The sequence below is a fragment of the Dermacentor variabilis genome, chromosome 11 (assembly GCF_050947875.1).
Source record: "Dermacentor variabilis isolate Ectoservices chromosome 11, ASM5094787v1, whole genome shotgun sequence".
NCBI classification, from domain to species: Eukaryota; Metazoa; Arthropoda; class Arachnida; order Ixodida; family Ixodidae; genus Dermacentor; species Dermacentor variabilis.
In genome coordinates, this window is record NC_134578.1 from 47,329,368 (window position 1) to 47,349,944 (window position 20,577).

At 45.3% G+C, this 20,577-nt stretch overlaps 2 protein-coding genes across 2 annotated transcripts; both read left to right on the forward strand.

Moving 5' to 3' along the window:
* Positions 1–1,063: 1,063 nt before the first annotated feature.
* LOC142563238 (dnaJ protein homolog 1-like) lies at positions 1,064–2,140 on the forward strand. Its single transcript, XM_075673790.1, has one exon. It carries the CDS (start codon positions 1,064–1,066, stop codon positions 2,138–2,140), a length of 1,077 nt encoding a protein of 358 aa, XP_075529905.1.
* A 15,661-nt stretch (positions 2,141–17,801) lies between these two features.
* Positions 17,802–20,001, forward strand: LOC142563923 (uncharacterized). Its single transcript, XM_075674651.1, has 2 exons — positions 17,802–17,866; positions 19,273–20,001. The coding sequence occupies exons 1-2, from the start codon at positions 17,861–17,863 to the stop codon at positions 19,957–19,959; spliced, it is 693 nt and encodes a 230-aa protein (XP_075530766.1). The 5' UTR covers positions 17,802–17,860; the 3' UTR covers positions 19,960–20,001.
* The last annotated feature ends 576 nt before the right edge of the window (positions 20,002–20,577 follow it).

Below are 20,577 nucleotides of genomic sequence, written 5' to 3' on the forward strand. Positions count from 1 at the left end.
GTCCCTTCAAAATTTACCGCAGCATAGGTCGCAATACTTTCCAGCATGGAAATAGCAAACGTTGGAATGCGTCCAAACTGCTGAAATATCCAGCGCAAGATTCTCTTGGAAACTTAAGTGAAACGAGTCATTCCAGTGACTACCCATCCCTTGATGATGTTTTCCCCCCTTCGGGTTTCTACTAGTATGAGATTTCTTGCAGCATAAACGCGCATTGCACGCATCTCCAGGTTTCACTTCGCTATACGAATTCGTTCTTTATGCCAAAAAAAAAGAAAGAAAAATTTCCCATGATAGCTAGGTTTTATGGCATTCTCCCAGGAGGTATTTCTTACATATCGAGCAGCATAAACGTGTAGTACGCCTTCGTCCTCATGATAGAAACAGCATACAGTTACAAGTGACAAGGCTGTACTCACGTACCCTAATGAAGTTGTACTTACTCACTCACGTGATTCCCAGCGGCTGCGACCTCGCCAGCGCAAACAAGGATCCTGTCATTTAGATTCCAGAATTGCACTGGATCGCGTCGTTTCTTTGTTGCACATGACCATATTGAGGCTACAACAACAAAAACGGGTACTGGGTGAGGTGGTTTTTCTTGGACTTTTATTTCACTTAGTCCGACTGCTCATTTGGCGCACTATTCCTCGTTTCTCGGGTTTTCTTGTTTTCGTTTCTGCTCGTTTATTAAGAATCTCCGATTGATGCTACCTGCAGCCGTCCCATTCCAGGGAGTAGTCCATTCCTCGTAGTGCGCGCCCGCCAATTAATGCATATCATCATCATCGTCATCATGACGAAGCGCAACTGCGGTGCTTACAGGAAGCGAGTTTTCGAAGTAAGTAGATAATACTTAATAGAAATGGTATCTTGCCAATATTGGTGCCTTTCTACAATGAACAACTCTCACGTTTTCGTCGCAAGAGACGCCAATTGTGACGACATGGCACGCGGACATCGCCATCACTTCAACAGACAATTATGGCACCCCGAAATTCCAGTTCGTTGAAGAAGAAGCAGAAGGGTGCCGAGCGTCTCCTCGCGCCAAGGTCTAAACAACATGGCCAAGAACTATTACAATATACTCGGCATTAGCAAGACCGCTAGCGATGAAGAAATCAAGAAAGCCTATCGGAAGCTGGCGCTCAAGTACCACCCGGACAAGAACAATTCCTCGGAGGCGGAAGAACGGTTCAAGGAAATCAACGAAGCCTACGAGGTACTCAGCGACAAGCGGAAACGACAAGTCCACGACTCGATCATTGAGGGCCATTTCCACGGAAACAGCGGCGACAGCGGGCAAGCCAGCAGCACATACAGCTTCTCCTGCAGCAACTACAACAGCAACGTAGGAGGCTGGCAGAACAGCGCGCCCTTCGGCACCACATTCTACGCAAGCAATGGGACAACGTTTCAGCCATACGTCCACGCCGGTGGAATCTACTGGCAGAACTTGGGACCAGCAGGCTTTTTCGCTCGGCCTTTCGCCACCGGAAGCAAGACGGCGTTTTACTTCCAGTCCACAGCGCAACAAAGCGGCGAACCCCGGCAACCTAGACCTCAGGCGTCGGGGTCCGGTTTGTCCGAAGCATCTAGGGAAACCTCTTCCAGCAGGAAACCATTTTCTGGAACGCCGGACGTGGACAAGAAGGATGCAGCCATAGAGCGGGATCTCTACGTCACCCTGGAGGAGCTTCTTCGTGGTAGCACCAGGAAGTTCAAGGTCACGAGAACAGTAAGAAGTCCTGATGGCAGCGAGCAGCGCCAGGAGAAAGTCCTCTCGGTTTCAGTGAAGCCCGGCATGGCAGCGGGAACCAAGATAACGTTCGAGCGCGAAGGAGACCAGGTGCCTGGACGCGTGCCAGCGGACATCGTGTTTGTAGTACGCGACCAAGTACACCCGCTGTTCAAGAGAGCCGGAGTGGACATTCATTACACGGCGAAGGTGACCGCTCAGCAGGGTAAGTGGCGAGCAAAAGTGGACGTGCCTACGCTGACGAAGGGCAAGATTTCCCTTTCGCTCACGGAAGCCGTCAAGTCGGGCGACGTCTGGCGCATCGTGGGTGAGGGGCTGCCTTATCCAGTTGACCCGAGGCAGCGCGGTGACCTTGTCGTCACCTTCAACGTCCAGTCGTAGGCCGGTCGCAGCGGGCACGGAAACAACTTTCTGGTGCTTAAATTATAGAATCGAAGCAGAGGACATTCTAGAACGTTGTTTTGAAATCGCGTTTGGCGAAACTGCGACTTGATAAACAAATATATTATTTTTCTTTGTATTCGGAGGGTGTAAGGATGTATGCGTAGACAAGATTAGGCGTAAATAATTTATTCTTGCGTGTTAGCTGATGCCGCGGCTTCTTTAGACTGCGATAATAAGTACCCTAGCTCCAAAGTAGGCAGCAAAATTAAAAGCGATTGTTTCACATTGTACTCTGGTCTTTCATGTAGTGAGCTATCGCTGCAACGTCTCGGCGCTGACTCTAAGACGCGCTCACTTCTTATTGTACAACACTCAAATAACTACTTATTCTTCCAATGTACCCAGGTATAGTCGAGAATTTTGAAATTTAGAAATAGGCGCAAAATTTATTGCATTCGTGAATCTTAGCAACTACAAATGTCTTATGCTTTCGTGTACTATGACGAAAGCAGCTTGAAGTGGAGTAGTATAGATGTCGATCAATAGAAGATGTCGTAGGTTCTTGCTGTAAGTCAACTAACGTTTTGTGGCCGAATGACGGGCTAGCCTAAAACTGCTTATTTATTTCAAAGTACCTTACAGGCCGCAAGGGGAGCATTGAGTAACGGTGGCGTCGTTGAACAAATGACAAGAGAAAACCGATATATGAGCACTAAAAAATGTGACAGCTAGAAATGTTTATAATGACCACGTGCTTGCAAAACAATGTTACAAATAAAAACGCTAAATCAATGCAAAGAGTTGTCAGAAAAGAAATGAAAAGTACAGTACACGGTAGCATAAAAAGCGACGTATCACTCGCGCAAAATAACACACATAGCACGAGCACATAAACGAAATTGAAACAATAACAAATAAAAAAGAAGACATGACACATATGTGACACGTATTATATGACCTGGTCCTGATTTTCTTTTCGTGTTGTCGCAGGTAAATCTGCATTAAGTAAAGTTTGACAATGCACATCAAAGCCAACATAAGCTGAAGAAGCACGCTTGCTATTGGAAAGCGTATATTCTAAAAGTTACCAAGGAAAATGACAATATTTACTGATGCTATGTTGCTCTCAGTATGTTGTGTTCAATGGCGGCCGTTAGGGTTCGTCCCGACCCGTCGCAAATACCATTATATATATATATATATATATATATATATATATATATATATATATATATATATATATATATATATATATATATATATATATATACAGGGTGTCCCACCTAACTTTATTCAGAGGTTCAAACATGCAACTGCCACGTAGCTGGACTGAACAAAAGTAATGTTGTTTGCCATTGCTTGGCAATACTCAAGCTATCTTTTTTCATTCCGCCTAATTAAATAATTAGTCTCCATTAATTAATCAAGTTCTCGAATGTTATAGTTAAATGAAAAGTGTGAATAGGAAAATTGTAGAGCGACATAAATAACTCCCGATACAGCTTTCTGTTGCTCAATACGTGCTGCATAAAAGAATTTTTTCGCCCAGCGAGAAAAATGCACGCAAAATTGCCGCGCGACTGACCGCTCGAGGCACTTTGCGTGCATCCCCCGTCTATCCCTAGGAGTGTTAACCAGCGCCACCACTCACGAACCTTCGCGGCGGATGTGGAACGACCTTTCCACTGCAGGCGTCACGAGTACGTCATCTATTTGTTTGGCGGCAAGTGGTCAATAAGCCCACACATGCTACATGAGGGCATCAATGTTGGTGGATTGGGGACTCTCGTCATGTAATGAACGAGAAGACAGGGAATCTAATGACAAGACGCCAAGGACAACATGGAGGAAATTACTTTCACTTACTGAGTGTGTAAAATAAATGATAATGGAATTGAAAGTTGGTGGCAAAAACTGGCAGTCGCTAAGCTCGGCTATACCAGGATATACGTAGCGAAAGCTAAGGCATAGCTTGGTTAGCCTTGGTTAATCTTTATTGCAAGTCCAGGTTAGCCTGGTTGTCTAGCTGTGTTGCGGCGTTTAGCCAGTCGTTCGGCGCGTTCGTCTGTTTTCTGGGCGATTCGTTTCCTCTTCATCTCGTTCCGATGTAGATTCCAGGCCTCCTCCTGCTTATCAGAATTGTCGCCTTCCATACTGCCGCCTCAACTGTGGTTGCGGCGCCCGTGAGCCCTCCTTTTCAATCCTCCGACATGTTATCAGGCATGCGACGCAGCTGGCGAAGTGAGCGGAGGCGAGCGCAACGACGAGGAACGCGGTGTGGCGCCATACCAAACGGCGGTTGCGGAAAGGCACGGCGCTGCGCAGCTGCGGAAGACCTGTGGCTCGGTGCTACTAGAGGCTAGTGGTCACTACTGCATGCGCAGTAGTGACTAGGGAGCGAGAGAGAGAGAAATATCCGTAGCGAGGCGCGCGTTGAGATGTCATGTTCCTCCTCGCAGCACCGCCACGGCGAAATCGCAAGTTCGCGTCCAGTAAAGCTTTCGATTTAAAACAATTGGCCGCAGGTGGGCTATGAATTCACGTCTTCGCATTGCGCGTGCGATGCTCTTAACAACTGAGCGACCGCGGCGAAGTTTTCCATTCAATTTCCTGGGGTACTTATGTTTTACTATTAGAACTAACCCTGGTAGTGTCATTCAGTGCCACCACTCACGAACCTCGTCGTCGGAACTGGTACATCCTTTCCACCGCAGGCGACACCAGTACGTGATCTATTTGGTAGTCGAGCAAGCAGGGGGCAATGACCCCCACGGCGAGGCAAACTGGATTTCCGAGGTGCGGGGACAACGAAGTGACGGATGTTCGATACAGGTGCTACAACTTATGCAACGCTGCCACTGTGGGTGCTCGGCCATGACAACGTCCCTCATAGCTAGTGCCTTCCTTTGGGACGTGCAACGCCATGGTTCGAGTTCTGATAACATTCAAGCACCACACAGCATTACACGGTGGAACGACAAACGGCACCTAAATATTCTCACTGCGAGAAATATACGCCTGCAAGCGTACAATTTCTTTATTAAAGGGAAGGTTTACACGCCTTTCTTTCTCATGGTTTGGGGCTTCTGGTTGGTCAAGTTTCCGCCGCGTGAAATTGCCCTGCCCCAGACACTGTGCGTTAACAAAGTGGGCCGATCCCGGAGCTGTGGGTAAAGGTGGGCTGATCCCTGTTATATGGCTGATCAGTTGATGCAGTATTAACCGAGCCGTCACGCGGGTAGGCACGTGACCGGTGTGCCGCGAAACGTGGTGCAGAAGATGAAGACTTCCTGACGCGTACTTGGGACATTAAAGAGAATTTTGCGATGCATCGCGCGTCTCCTTGGGCACCATTTACTCGGAAGGCTTGACGAAAGCACCGAGAAAAAAAGAACGTTGATTCCAACAAACGCGTTGTACCTGCCGTAATTTATTTTTTCAGCAAAAGACAAAGCCAGTGGTCACAGCATTCTTGTTTTTTTTTTATTCGGAAGGTTGCCTTTAGGCATAACACAGCAGTGCGCAGTCCTCAAGCGACAAACGAGCAGATAAGGAGTCGGAGTAACGCGAAACACAAAAGCGAAAGCAAAGCGCGAAACGAGCAAAGGGGGAAATCCTTCTTTCCCACGGCTGCAGATCTCTTGTCCGGACACGGCCGCGTCCGACTCACGTACGCGCGAGCGCATCCGCGGAGACTTGTTGCGCGCTGCACCGACCGCCTGTTTCCTGGCGTCGGAGCTACGGACGGTGTCGACGGGCTAAGGGGGCGGTTTCCTGTCAGCGAGGGAAAGAACCTGTCGAACCACCGGAAGCAAAGGGGATTGCCAAGGGCGCGAGTACGTAGGGGATTTTACCGCCTCTAATGGATGCTAAGGAATTTTGTGAGTCTGCGGCCCAGCAAAGTTCTCAAAAGCGGGGTTTTAAAGCCAGCGCGAAGTAAAGGCAGAGTTGTAGACATCAACAAGCAACACAGTGCTTTTCTGCGTTTTTTTTTTATTTTTCGCCAGAGTTGGAAATTTTAGAGTTTGGTTTTATGGCGGTACTTCATCGTTTTGTTGCACGTAGGGTACTACCTGCATTATTTGTGCATATATTCGCGTTTGATGCCTGCGTGAAATGTCTTAAACAGCGTTTGTTGTTACTTGGTCTCTTTGAACTAACAAATGAATAAATGCACACAAAATACATTCAGGGTAACTGTGAAGAAGTGAGTGGCTCACAATATACTCGTTAGCCTAGACGAAGCTAATCAAACATAGCGATGTCCTTATATAACATTGTGCTTTTCGTACAGCTTCTTCCGTAGCTTCAATAATAACAAATGTTGGTACAGACCACAGCATAGTGAATCAAAGAAACACTACTCAAACAACTAAACATTAGATAACAGATATTCTCACCACGAACAAGCTCCAAGCCTTATTTATATTTCAAAAGAACAAAAGTGTGTCTATAGCATTTTATTTATAATAAGCCGGCTTGTTTTCTTGTTCTTTTTGCAACATGAGCGCAGTCGAGACTCCATATATTGTTAAATGGCCTAGTTCCGATTTGCACCTGCCAAATGTTATTTTTACACATATAGGGAGAAACGTGGCAATGAGCCTTTCTTGCCCGCCTCCGGCTGCGTGCAGGTGTGCTCACACTTTAAATACTGTTCGCTTCGCTCCACTAGATTCACATGAGGAGAAGCCAACAAATGAGGACACCCAGAACAACATACGGAAATTGCCTGTAGTTAATAATTGAATTAAAGTAATGAGAAATAGTGGAAATCTTGGTGGATGTAGAAACACCTGAACTACCACGGCGCCGTTCTTCCATGCACTTTCTGGGGTATCTATGTTATATATATATATAATGAAGAAAAAGACAGTACAACGTACTTTGGATTTGCACAGTGTATTTTACAACACTGCAGCTGGTGGACCAGCCTTTCTAAAGTAACATGTACATGCCTTTGGGTTTCCTTATAAACACGCTATACATGAGATAGCATTGTGCGCAATAATGAAAACGAGATAGACGACGTAAAAATAGCGATAGGCGGATACTTGTTACCTCACGAAGGCTGGTCCACTAGCCGAAACGTTGTAAAATACACTGTGCAAATCCAACGTATGTCTCTCTTTTTTTTCATTATACATATGTATATGACTATGAGAAACGCGACAAGATAATCAAAGCAAGGGCGTAAATTAAAATAATTTAAATGAAAAAGAGGTTCTGTTGACCGTTTAGTTCGGTAAAGTTTTTTTTTACATTTCAAAGGTAGCCTGAGGAATTTCTCTCTCTCCCTCTCAATATATATATATATATATATATATATATATATATATATATATATATATATATATATATATATATATATATATATATATATATATATGTGTGTGTGTGTGTGTGTGTGTGTGTGTGTGTGTGTGTGTGTGTTTTAGCAATTTGAACTTAGTGTATTCTACTGATGCAAAACTTACATTTCCTTCTTTCACGTAGCTCAGTGGTACATTGGTAACCGAATCACTCTCTACTAGGTTTACGGCGACTGGTGATTTTGCCCTATGTAAGTGCGTTGACTCGAAGGTTCCAGAATTTAAATTGTATGTTTAACGAGCCTAGAAGCTCTCACAACAAGCGAGGAGATATTCACACGGGACACATGCGCATATCTACTGTTTGAACAGCGCGTATCTGTACTGTTTGTGTTCCTCTTGTCTCATCTTCTGCACTGTTCGCCACGTTGAACAAAAAAACCAACTGGTTCACCTCGGAGCTCTCCTGGGCCGTCTGCTCATGAGTCAGCACGTGATTTTACAAGTATTCTAAAGAGCTCAAAACATTCAGTGCTAACCGACATCGTACACCTACCCGTACAGTACTCAGTGCCTAAAAATTAACAGGGGAAGGGAGAGAGTACGACGTTGGCAGACGGGACTAAGGCTGATTTAACGCCGGGCGGGTCGTGAAACCACGTTTAAGCTGAGAGATAACGTCTTTACTTTTCGCGATTGGATTCCATCGGTGCTGGGAGCATTGGGCCGGCTGCGACGAGCGCCCGACTCGTAGAAGCGAATCTCTGTCGTTTGCTGCCTTGTTAGTGTTTGCACTTGACCGTCTCACGTCAGCTTTGAGTCGGGTATAAAGGGCGGACCACCGAGCGACTGAGATCCAGTCACACACAACAGTCTATCCACCCGCCTAAGGAGTCCTTCGTCTATTGTTCAGCGAGGAGTTCGGTAGAGAATGAGAATGACCGCAGCAATGAAGGTAAGATCACTTTAGAGGGTAAAAGGGTAATCTCCCTACGGAGGAGGGATTGTTATAACTATTTGATTTTGCTTTCTGTTTTTCAAATAATGCAACAAAGCCCACAGTCGAGCAACAAATTTCAGTAAAAACAAAAGAAGAGGAGGTTCTAAGAAACTTGGTTCTTATGATTGGCGTAGCATTCTGTCTAAAACCGTGATAAACAGCTTAACTCGGGGATCTCTGTTACATGAATCGCGCATTTAACTGGACGACAATATCAGAACAATTTAAAGAAGCGTGCACTTTAATTCTATATGTGGCCCGGGAGGTTAAAGAAATTTAGGGACCTTCTGAATTCTTAATATGCATGTGGTAAATACGGGATATGCGTCATAAAATACTGGATTTTCTTTCAGATTTTGGATTTAATTGCACAATCTTAAGGAATGATTCCCGGCTAACTTGAATTGATATTGAATAAATCCACTTTTACATTCAAATGATTCAACTTAGCTTTTGATTGTCTCAAGATGGTTAATTCTCTCAAATTGGTCACACGCGCGTGAAAATGAATGTTACTTTTTATATAACATAGGCACCTAGCCGTGATACGCCTGTTATACGGCTCAAGGAGGCGTAGGTCGTGTATTCCAGAGCTGCACTGTGATCATTTAAAAGTTGATATCTCTTATAAGCCACCGACACAATATTGCACAGCCGCACATACACTGACCTGCAAGGTTACTTTGCATGCATTTCTGAAACCGTAGTTTTCAAATTAGAATGTCTTAATATTACGTATCATCTTCAATGTTACATCTGTGATAGCCGCGTTTAGGCCGCTAAAGGACAAACATTGGTCGCAAGAAGCACCAGTCAGTCTGTGTAATGCATATTATGAGCGACAGGCCGAATGACTTCACCTTCAGCAAACTATTGCACCCCTTATCGTTCACTCTGGTGGCCAAGTGGTTGGCATGACGAGTTATGACAACTGCACATTTGGTGGTTCTCTTCAACGGTATTGTCCATCCCAGCGTTACTGAATAACCTTCATTCCTTTCTACCAAACGCAGTGCTTCGTGGCCGTCATAGTCTCCTCTCTCGTGGCCTGCGGGGCCTTTGCCAGGGAGGAAAAGGTTGAAGGGCGCACAAGACTTCTAGGCAGTGGTCTCGGAGTAGGCGGCTACGGCCCTCTTGTTAGACCCAGTTATGTCGGCGCTGGTCTCAGAGGTGCAGGTTACGGCGCTGCTGGCCTCGGTGGCTACGGTGGAGCTGTTCTCGCCCGCCCTGCTGTGGGTGGCGCTGGCCTCGTTCGCACTGGTGGTCTTGGATATGGCCGTCCCGGTTACGGCGGACTCGGCTATGGTGGCGGCCTCGGCTATGGTGGTGGCTACCAATCAGGCTACGGCGCTCTGGCCGGCGGTCACCAGGGAGGATATCAAAGTGGCGCTGCAGGCTACAACCACGGATCCGCGGGTTTCGCTGGTGGTGCGGCCAACAGGCACGTCAACGCCTACAAAAACAACCGCGGCTACAGCCACACCTCGGGATTTTCGACCTCTAGCGGCAATGCATTTGGCTCCGGACACAGGCACGGCTCGGCTGGATTCGGAAGCGGAACTGCTGGTCACAGAGGAGGATACGGACAATCTTCGTTCGGGCACCATGCCGGTGCTGGCATCGGCGGAGGATACCTCGGCTAATAGGGAGCTGTCAATAAAATGTGGCCTTTCTTTTTATATAGAGAGCGTTTTTTGGGGGGACCGTCGTGCAAATGAGGTACGTCTGTTTGTGTCTCTGCCTAACCTTCCTCGGCTAACCTCGTTTCTGTCAACTTGGGAACTTGGGTCACCCGGTAGTCCATGCTTTAAGGGGTAGAGCATCAAGCTGCTGGGCTGAGGGAACCGCATTGGAAACCAACAGTTTTTTTTTTCAATTCAATTCTTTATTCAACATCGTCATGAGGATGTTGGGTGCATCGACAAAAAGCCAGAGGAAAGGCTTGACAGAGGTCGACGCACCCTACAATGACTTGGCAACAGTATCGCAGTGTATCATACAGCATGTGTAAAGCATACGCAATAACAACATTGACACAAATGAAACGGTATTTGAACATTACAGGCAAAAACAAAAGCAAGCACAAAGCACTATGACATAAGTGTCAGCAGTACATAAATTAACATCAATTCACAGCGCGTTATTTAACGTCTGTGGAAGAATGTATCTAAGCATTTGGCGACCATAATTCGTTCGTGTTTTAGGCACAAACCACGTGAAGCCAGTGCGGGTAGCATACTTAAGTTCCTTGCATTTCAACATTGCCAAGTCTAACATGAATGTATTATTCTGTCTTGAGTCGCAGAGTACGTGACAGCTGGCTATATGGCGCTCTTCAATAAACCTCTTTAAACGCCAACTTGGGTCACCGGATGTGGGGTGTGTGGTGTCTCTCAGCGATCATCTTTGCCGACAACTTGGGTTCACTGGGTATGTGCCAGTTTTCAATGGCAAAAAAAGCAATTATTTAAAATTTTTCTGGTGCGGGGCCGATCAAGCCCACGTCATATGTATTCAGCCAGTCTTGCCTAAATATGTGTTCATACACGTAACACGCGCAGACTTCGCGTCGGCGATCCGCGTCCAGAGGGATCCGCGATGGAAGAGTCTAGCTGCGTAGACGCCTCGTAGATGACGTGCTCAGGTGGTAGCATTATGGTGCGTCGCTTCGTTGGTTCAATGCTAATCGCGTTAACGTCGAAGTTCATCGTGAGTTGCGTTCCGTCGGATTTATTTTTCTTGGAAATTTGCTTCTCGTGGCCGAGGGGGGTAGGGGGGCTCTCTCGGTTTCGTTATTGGCTGTTTTGCGCGAAAAAAACACCACGTTTATCAAAATTAGGCAATGCACCAAAAACAAAAGAGGAAGGCTGGCGAACGCTCTTTCTTTCGTTTTAACTCGAGCTTTGCTAGGCGGGCGCACAAGGAAAAATTGACATTTTTGGCTCAGCTTTCCACACCGGAAATGCCGGTGTTCTTTGTTTATTTGTTTTATTTTTATAAGAGAATCACCGCGGGTTTGACGAGGCTGCTGGGTCGGTCAGTATCTCAGTGCATGTATTTGTAAATACATGTACTAAAGTTATGTGTGCGCGGAATGAAATTACCGGAGAATGGACTTATTAAATGGGCGTTTTTTATACGCACATTTATTACAAGAAGGATATGAACAGAACGAATGCGGTATTTATTCAGAGGAGTTGCTGTGCGAGGCCTAGATACTTTGCCGCCAATAACTTAAGCTCGAAAGACTAACACATATTTGTTCGTGATTTTTATGACAGCATTGTAGGCAATAGCTTCCAAGCAAAGTTTTGGAGGCAGTCACATCATAGGCAGTCGGCATCATAGTCCCTGCATTGAGCATCGAAGTTTGACGATGAGTCCATCGAATTAGGGGTGATTTTCGAGAATTGAGCAAAAACGGAGCTCTGATAAAACGTGACTCTCTCCAAATTTGTCCTGTAAACAATTTCTGCCAAGGCCGTAATAAAAAAGAAGGTGATTTTTGTGAAATTCGCGGTGCACCAGTGGCAATGCACCAAAAACACAAGACGAACGCTATTGAGCGTTATGTTCGTGTAACTCGCCAAACAAAAATCCGCTGTCATATAGCTACATATTAGGGTCTTCACCATTATAAGAAGTAAGTTGCTATAAATATCTTGGCGTAACACTCACTCCAAACCCCTCTTGGAATCTTCATATTGATAACGTTTGTTCATCCGCCTTCCGCAAGCTTTGTGTCCTTAAACGTGAACTTAAAACTGCTTCCATTAATATTAAGCTGCTCTGCTAAGCTGCTCTTGTGTGGCCAAGACTGGAATATGCGTGCATTATATGGGATCCTCACACTAAGCGCAGCATTGATTGTCTTGAACGTATTCAGAAAAAGGCCGTTAGGTTTATTTTTAATAAATTTTGAGCATTAGACTCACCTTCTGATTTAATGCAAACAAATGGCAGTCCCCTATTACAGGCACGAAGGCAAAAATTTAGATAAGAGCTTCTTTCCCAACTCTTGGAAAACAAACTAGCACTAGATGCATCAACATATTTGCCAACCTTAACTAGCAGGCCCACCAGACACCACAGCGAAAACGCGCTAGCCCCATATTTTTCTCGTGCATACCTATTCAAGTTTTCTTATTTCCCGACAGCCGTTAGTGAATGGAACTGCCTTATCAAAGCAAGTGATTGTCAAGCCGTTACTGAAGTTTCTCCATAAGGAGGGCCTCTACGTTTTAGTTAAACAGATATTTATGGCGCTGGGTAGGTCACATGAAAAAAGAAGTCTGCTCATGTATGTCTGTGCGCGCGGGACACAATGTTTGCTTAGTTGTAAGCGAAGGCCTAGTGCGCTTAACATGGCTTACAAAACTACAAACTTTACTTCGTTAATTGTCTAATACCTTTCTATTGCTCTGAATGCTAGCATATCGAACGACACTGCGACTTTCTTGCCCAGAAGCACAGCTTTCAAGCAAAAAAAAAAGCATTTTTTTTGCAAAATATACAAATAAACAGGAAAGAATTTTCAGACATCACCAATATAATATACATTACTAGTCGATGTCACGCTCTATTAATGCCATTTAAAATAGATTGGACGCTAATCTTTATCACTGGCCAACACGCCGCAAAAGCATGCATCCATGTATTCGCCGTTACGCTTAGTCATCACCAACATCATGGTCCAATTGTCTCGTATTTAATTTGTTCCGCGTGGCCGCCAGTCAGTCTTTCCCTTCACATGAGGGGGTGACAAGGGCCATGACTTTCATTACCTCCCACAACCACAGCGTTAAGGGACGCGAGTAGTCGTATAAAAGAGTACACAGACGCTGCTTAATGTCTGTGTGCTCCTTTATATTCATAATCCCGTCTCCTAGCTACTAGTTTCTGTGATCACGAACCCACTGTATCCCCCAAGTCAATTATTTGCTAATTACGTCGTTACAACGGCGGTGCTTGCTCACCGCCCGCTCTGACTCACGTCAGTGGTCTTTGTCAGCTGTCTTACGTTCTCGCAACCCATCATTCATATTTTGCAAACAATGCTTCAGACGTTTCGTGTGAAATTACCGTCGTTCTACGCCTGACGCCACCTCACTTCTTATTTTGTTTTCTGTTACTGATACCTTCCATTGACAAAAGCACGAGCCATCTATCTCGCCCACGGAGGGTGCAACTCTCGCACTTGCGTCGCAATCCAGGAAATGTGGGACGTATTGCGGCACATATGATAGCAGCCGCCGGCGAAGGGAGCGGCGAGCACAATCGTCAGGCAGATTACGCGTATTGTAGAGTACCTTGCAAGGAAAGCGAAACGGCGCGTGCGGGTGGGACAAATGAATAATAACAAAGATACGCGAGTCGAGACGTCTTCGTGCAGTGAGAAAATGGGTAAGCACTTGACGTCACTTGTCAAGTACCGGCGACTACACGAGGAGGGTGATTGAGGTTTATATCCTCAGGATGCATTTTTTTTATAAATTATGGCTTACGCTATTGCGCGAAGTCACAAAGTCGGGAGGCGAACTTTTGCAAAATGTGCGCCGGAGGTGCATCTTCGGTGCATTCAAAATTTTATCGATGCACCTATTATTTTTCAGCTGTTTTCGTTACTCGACCAACACGTGTTCCATTCGTTTAGTTTTGCTAATTTACATTGAAATATTATGCACTTTGCTATGTATTTTCTGCGCTATTTGTAGCCTATATTATTATTATTTTTGCTTTCACGCCAGCATTGGCGGCAGAAGCATATTTCTTCATTATTATTATTTATTCATATTTCACGAATAAGTACTGTGAGGTTAGCTTATAGCCTGTGGCTACGGATACCGTATGAATTTAAATAATTTTTATGCAATGATTATGCCATTTGATAAAAGCCAATCGACCGACCGACCGACCGAGCGACCGAGCGACTGATCGACTGACTGACTGACCAACCGACCGACTGTCTGGCTGACTGACTGGCGGCTGACTGACAATGGCGAATGGAGAGAAGCGACCGGGTGCTGCCTCCTCCCTCGGAGACATGCCTGTACTTCAGTGCATAGAAAAGTGGGCCTGCACTTAACATCCCCGTCCCTCCCCACCTGCACCTCTTTCTTGACGCTACGCTGGATGCGCTGGTTGATGAATTTGAAGATGAAGTTTATTCAGAGGCAAAACCTAGGTACATAAATGTAATATATAGACGAGAGTCCCAAATTAATGATATTGAAAACGGGACCCTCGGTTAGTAACTACAACAGAATTGTAAAATAGTTGGCAGCATAACCATGGATAGCATAATAATATATTAGTTGCAAGAAAAGCAAATGATAACGAAAGAAAAAAGAAGGGATTAATTATTATACAAATAACCATACGGACTGAGTCTGACAGGAAAACGTGTTGTCTGTGCGAAGCATCACTTATGGCACGGCATAGCCAATCAAGTGAACGAATAAAATATTGCGAGACAAGCAGAAGTCTCAAATGAAGTGTTGAGCAGTTTGCTGAATATCTAAATTTTTCTTAGTGCGCATAAAAGTTTGGCCTAGGCATTAGGACACTCTCTTTTAATGAAAACTTCGGTTTTTTTTACGCTCTAACTGGTGAGTAAGTACGAGAAATACCAAATTTTCACGTCGAACGGTTGAACTGACTTCTTCCAGACTGTCTTGGAAAACATTTGTCTTCAACTCTATGGAAAGGCTTTCCCTCCTTATTTCTTTCACTACTTAAAGTAGGCATCTTGCTTAAAGTTTAAAGCTCAGCGATTTATCGATTACTTCTGAAACAATGCTTTGTGGCATTTTATAATGAAAACATTTATCCATGGTTCAAGGCACGTGAGTCAAATAAATAGACCTTGATTTCCTAAATTCCTTGATTTCTTTGATTTTTTAGCGTGGATATTTGGCGATCGTCTGGCAAATTTTTCGTGGCTAATTTAACAACCTTTTTGTTATTGCAGCCACTTAAATAGCCGTGAAGGAATCAGTGACATAGAGAATCCAGTAACCTGCCCATGTAGTTACTATCAATTGAACACACATTAAGCCATTGGTATTCAGCGCTGTTGTGTGTCAATTATTTCTCCTTGTTCACTGCGCTGTTTTTTCACCAGCAATAAATGTTGGTCATTAGCACCTCAAAATTTATTTTACCTATAAAATTTATAGTTTGTCCGCATCGTTTCTTTTGCGCGCCTAGAGGGTGCATTGTAGGCCATGGAGTTTATAAGCCCTTATGAGGTGACCAAGTAGCGTTTAATCATATTCCGCTAAACGTAGCCGTGTTATGATTCCAGCTATATCTTAAAGAAATGTTGAAGGCAATAACTTTAGCATAGGTGCTCTTCTGCGTCTTCAGCCAGCTTTACCTAAAACGCACAAATTACCTCGCGAGCCTAACCAAAATTTCAGTTGGCCAGTTTACAAAGTTTCACGAATTGTGTTTTGAATGTTTTATGTTACTATAAAGCACTAGTTGTGTAATGTAAGCCTGTCACTGATAAATGCCTAGCCGCTTTTTTTCGTCATGCTCGGTCACGAACACGTTTTCAGATGTTTTCCCCCCAAGAAAGTGTCAGTTTTGCCCGAAAGGCGAAGCATCGATTCCAATAGAAAATTAGTGGACAGCTATGCGAAGTAAGGATAACTTGTAGAGGCGAGTATTTACGAGTTGTATGAACTTGTAAACATAGGCATACTAACTAAATAAACTAGCATGGTGTCACTCGCGTACAAGCCAACATGAACACATCTCATTCGATGACCATGGGAGCTCCTTGTCAAAGCGTTGCAGTAAGGAAACGCGGCAGCAGCAGCGAGTTAATTGACCATCGTGCAGCCGCTCGCATAAACGCGAACTACGCCGCAAAAACACAGCGCAGCGCTCACTCTACCCGTTGCAGATGGTTTTCAAGATACAGCGGTCCGGCAAGGTGGGCATGGCCCCCCGGGCCACCCGCAGTACAACACGCTGTCACTCCCTGCCCTCTGCGAAGCCTTGCGCGCGACGGAAGGCGGCGTGCTTCCTCCCGGCTTTCCGCCGTTGCGTGCGCAATATTGAACCACAATCACCGGCTCACCCTCGCACGCTTTTACTCACACATACAGCATACGGTGCGCAGCGACGATTTTACCTCCCTAGGAGTTTATACAAAACCTCGCGGGGACGCCAACGCCGACGGCAGAAATGCGCCTAGAGTGTGTATATAATTGCTATTGCAATAAAGTCTTCCATTACCTGCTATAATTTCTATGTAGTTCTGCGATAGATAAGAAGGGTAATTGAGAGAGTAATGAGTTGCAAATGATATCATCCGCCCACTGTATTTTACTCATCGCAGGCAACTCAGACGACTTTGGAACGGCCAACAACCTTCTGATATTTCCTTTTCGGTCGCTGTTACACGCATTAATGCTACATGCATCATACACCTGACTGCTTGAAGCAACTGCAGGCAATGCGGTGAGTTGTTGCGCTACCTGCTATAATTTCTATGTAGTTCTGCGATAGATAAGAAGGGTAATTGAGAGAGTAATGAGTTGCAAATGATATCATCCGCCCACTGTATTTTACTCATCGCAGGCAACTCAGACGACTTTGGAACGGCCAACAACCTTCTGATATTTCCTTTTCGGTCGCTGTTACACGCATTAATGCTACATGCATCATACACCTGACTGCTTGAAGCAACTGCAGGCAATGCGGTGAGTTGTTGCGCTTTCGAGCACGTTCGTTGTCTTGCAGGTATATGTTTGAAACATTTCCCGAGAATGGGAAAAGAGACCCAAGAACACGGGACTGATATGTCACTCAAAAAAAAAGAAAGAGATGAGCACATTTCCTTAGTTCTCAAGCCCAACCCGCCCACCTTGTAATTTCTAACTCGGTCGGAACGTTTATGGAAGATGCAGGACGCGAGTTTCAAATACACGGAAGAGCTCGAAATCTCTATAGTGCTACCGGACATCCGATAAGCACACATTCTACACCTAGAGCTTTCAAAAATGTCGTGCGTAGCGGGGAGAGGGGAAGTGTCGGATGGACTGCATAGGTTTGTAGCCGGGGGGAGAGCGAATAGTATAACGCAGGGCGGAAATGGCGTACGTTTCGCAGAACGCAGAAGGTCGCGTAGTTTCCTCAGACGGATTTAGGTGCATAGATGACGACTTGGACTTCTTGCGCCTGAATTCTTTCGGGGCTGGGAGCTTCAGGCCGACGATGATGAACTCGTGGAAACAAATTTCCGTCATATCCTGTTTTATGATTGTGTTTTCACTTAGCAGCCTGGCGCCATGTTCGAGTCGGGTATAAAAGGCAGGCCGCTTAGCTACAGATTCTGTGTTAACGATCGATCCTACCTCTTAAGGAGCCCTGTGTCCGCGGTCCACCGTAGCAATGAAGGTGAGGTTATTTCTGCCTGTTATTACAGTAAGATAGTTAGTTCAGAACGTTTATTGTTAGCGTATTTCTTAGATTTTAGCGAATATTCAAGAGAACGTACTCTGTTATGTTCTTAAGGTAATGTCGTTCAGAGCTAATTGGTTTTTGGTGCTCTTATCCCTTTATAAGAAACGCAACAATGAACAGTTATTCAAGAAATTGTCACGAATAACGCGCATAAATCTGCAAAACAGGAAATGTATACACAAAGCAGACTTCGAAAGTTGATTATATACTGGATAAAATACAACATTAAATTCCGGTGTTTTTTATTGCCGTAGTATAAGTTAGGAAACGCAGGAAATTCCAATCCAGGCTCCATGTCGAGTCAACGGAAATATTCGGCTCATTTTTTTTTTCACAACCCATGATCCTTAACCGTCTGAAGCCAACTGCAAGCAAGCAATACATTTTCTATAAATAACCCGCATATGCCTGAAAATAATTGCGCTAATCTTCTAAATATCTGAAAACTATTCCGACACCAAATGCTGTTTCATTTTATTATGAAATGTTTCCTTTACGCTTGTTACAATGTATTGTTAGTTAGAATAAAGTGGTATTCAGTCTATACTTCGTTATCCTGACAATAACAGGTGATTTCTCACTCAAATCCTCAGGAAACAAATAATTGCCACACCTTTAACACGTGGCCAAGATAGTGAAAGCTAAAGACATCTGCTCATTTAAAATCACCGTGAGGGTTGAAACGTTTGTTTAAAGCACCGTCGTTCAAAGACAAGAGGAACATTGGATGGAGATAAAACAAAATGGGAAGAGTTGACGCATTGTGTCTCGGTCTCAAGACTTGTCGGTCGCCGACGACGAAGTTTGCCCCTCCTTCCAAAGAGGCCCTCACCTTTAAAATTCCTTCCCAAAGCCGGGAACGAACCAGTGATCTTGAGATTGCACGCTTCATTGAATGAATTATCAAGAACACCCATCATGCTGCTGAATTAGGGTCAGTTGCATGCGCCGCGTTTCTACGCTGTAGTTATTCAAAATGAAGTATGACATTGATGGCCCAGCGGTCCAGTAATGCGCGGCACTGTCGAGGTCCCACGTCGTAGCAGTGTAATATTGCGCATGCTTTTCAATATCCTAAAAAGTGTTGGAGACGTTGAAAGGACTGTTAACGACATAGATGCTTACCCACGACCTCCAGTTGGTACGTGTACAACATATAAGCCAGAAAATAGTGAAGAGACTTCACTTTCTTCAATGAATCCCTTATCGATCCCACTGTAGACTCCAAGAGGCTGAAATAGTGAGCCAATGTTACGGTTGTGGATAAATGACTTGACTTCATCGCTACTGTCCTGTCCAATTATACTTAACGACCTGGCATTACATTCCTCCATACGCAGTGCTTCGTCGCCATTACTGTCTGTGCCCTCGTGGCCTGCGGTGTCTTCGCCAAGGAAGAAGCCAAGAAGGAGGAGGTTGAAGGGCGCGGAGGTCTGCTGGGCGGTGGGCTTGGAGTCGGCGGCTACGGCGCCGGCGTGGGACCTGGTCTCGTCGGCGGTGGTCTCGGAGGTGCAGGTATCGGAGCAGCTGGACTCGGCGCCTATGACGGAGCCGGTCTCGCTGGCCCGGCTGTTGCTGGAACTGGTCTAATTGGAACCGGTGGTCTCGGATACGGTGGTCTCGGATATGGTCGTCTTGGCTATGGTGGTCTCGGCTATGGTGGTCTCGGCAATGGTGGTCTCGGCTATGGTGGCGGTCTCGGCTACGGTGGTGGCTACCAATCCGGCTACGGCTCGTCGGCCGGCGGCCACCAGGGAGGATACCAGGGTGGTGCTGCTGGGCACAACCAGGGATCCACGGGCTTCGCCGGCGGTGCCTCTACGAGGAACGTGAACGCCTACAACAACAACCAGGGCTATAGCCACACTTCGGGATTCTCGGCCTCTGACAGCAAGACCTTTGGCTCCGGACACAACCAGGGCTCGGCTGGATTTGGAAAGGGAGCTGCTGGTCACCAGGGAGGATACGGACAGTCATCGTTCGGACACAACACTGGTTCCGGCTTCGGTGGAGGGTACCTCGGCTAAAAGTGTCACACACGTTGGAATAAAACTTGTTTTTCCAATACATTCGTTGTGCTTTGTGTCGCGGTCCAAAACGGAAATAACGGGACTAGCTTTTTTTTTTAAGTTAAGCAATGCACCAAGCACAATTATAAATATGACTATCCAAGTGCTGTTCTATGAACTTGTACTCAAGGTTAGCTGGGGTATTCAAAACCTTACACGTACCTAATCTTCCTACACCGACAGCATCGGTCTCATCTATAATGCAAGTTTACTTGCACATACATTGTGCTTCACATATGGTAGCGCTATACTGGTCTCGCTTGACTGATCTTTAGTATTTTTGCACTGTGTCAGCCAAAAGGATCGATGCGACTAACAGTTCTCAAGACATATAAAGTAGCCCCAAATCTCTGAACAGAACTTATTAAGCCTGCTAGCGTGCCGTTAAGTAGGAAGGAAAGTAAAGGGATCTATAGTGCACGTATACAACTACAATTTTCTTTCTTATATTTCCTTTTCCAGGGCACGCGCAAGTCATTATTTCAAGAGGTCGATCTTTCATTCATAAGTGGGTGTTACTGCACTGCAAGTTTTCAAATCCCATATTGATCAGGCTTGCAACAATAAATTTAGAGC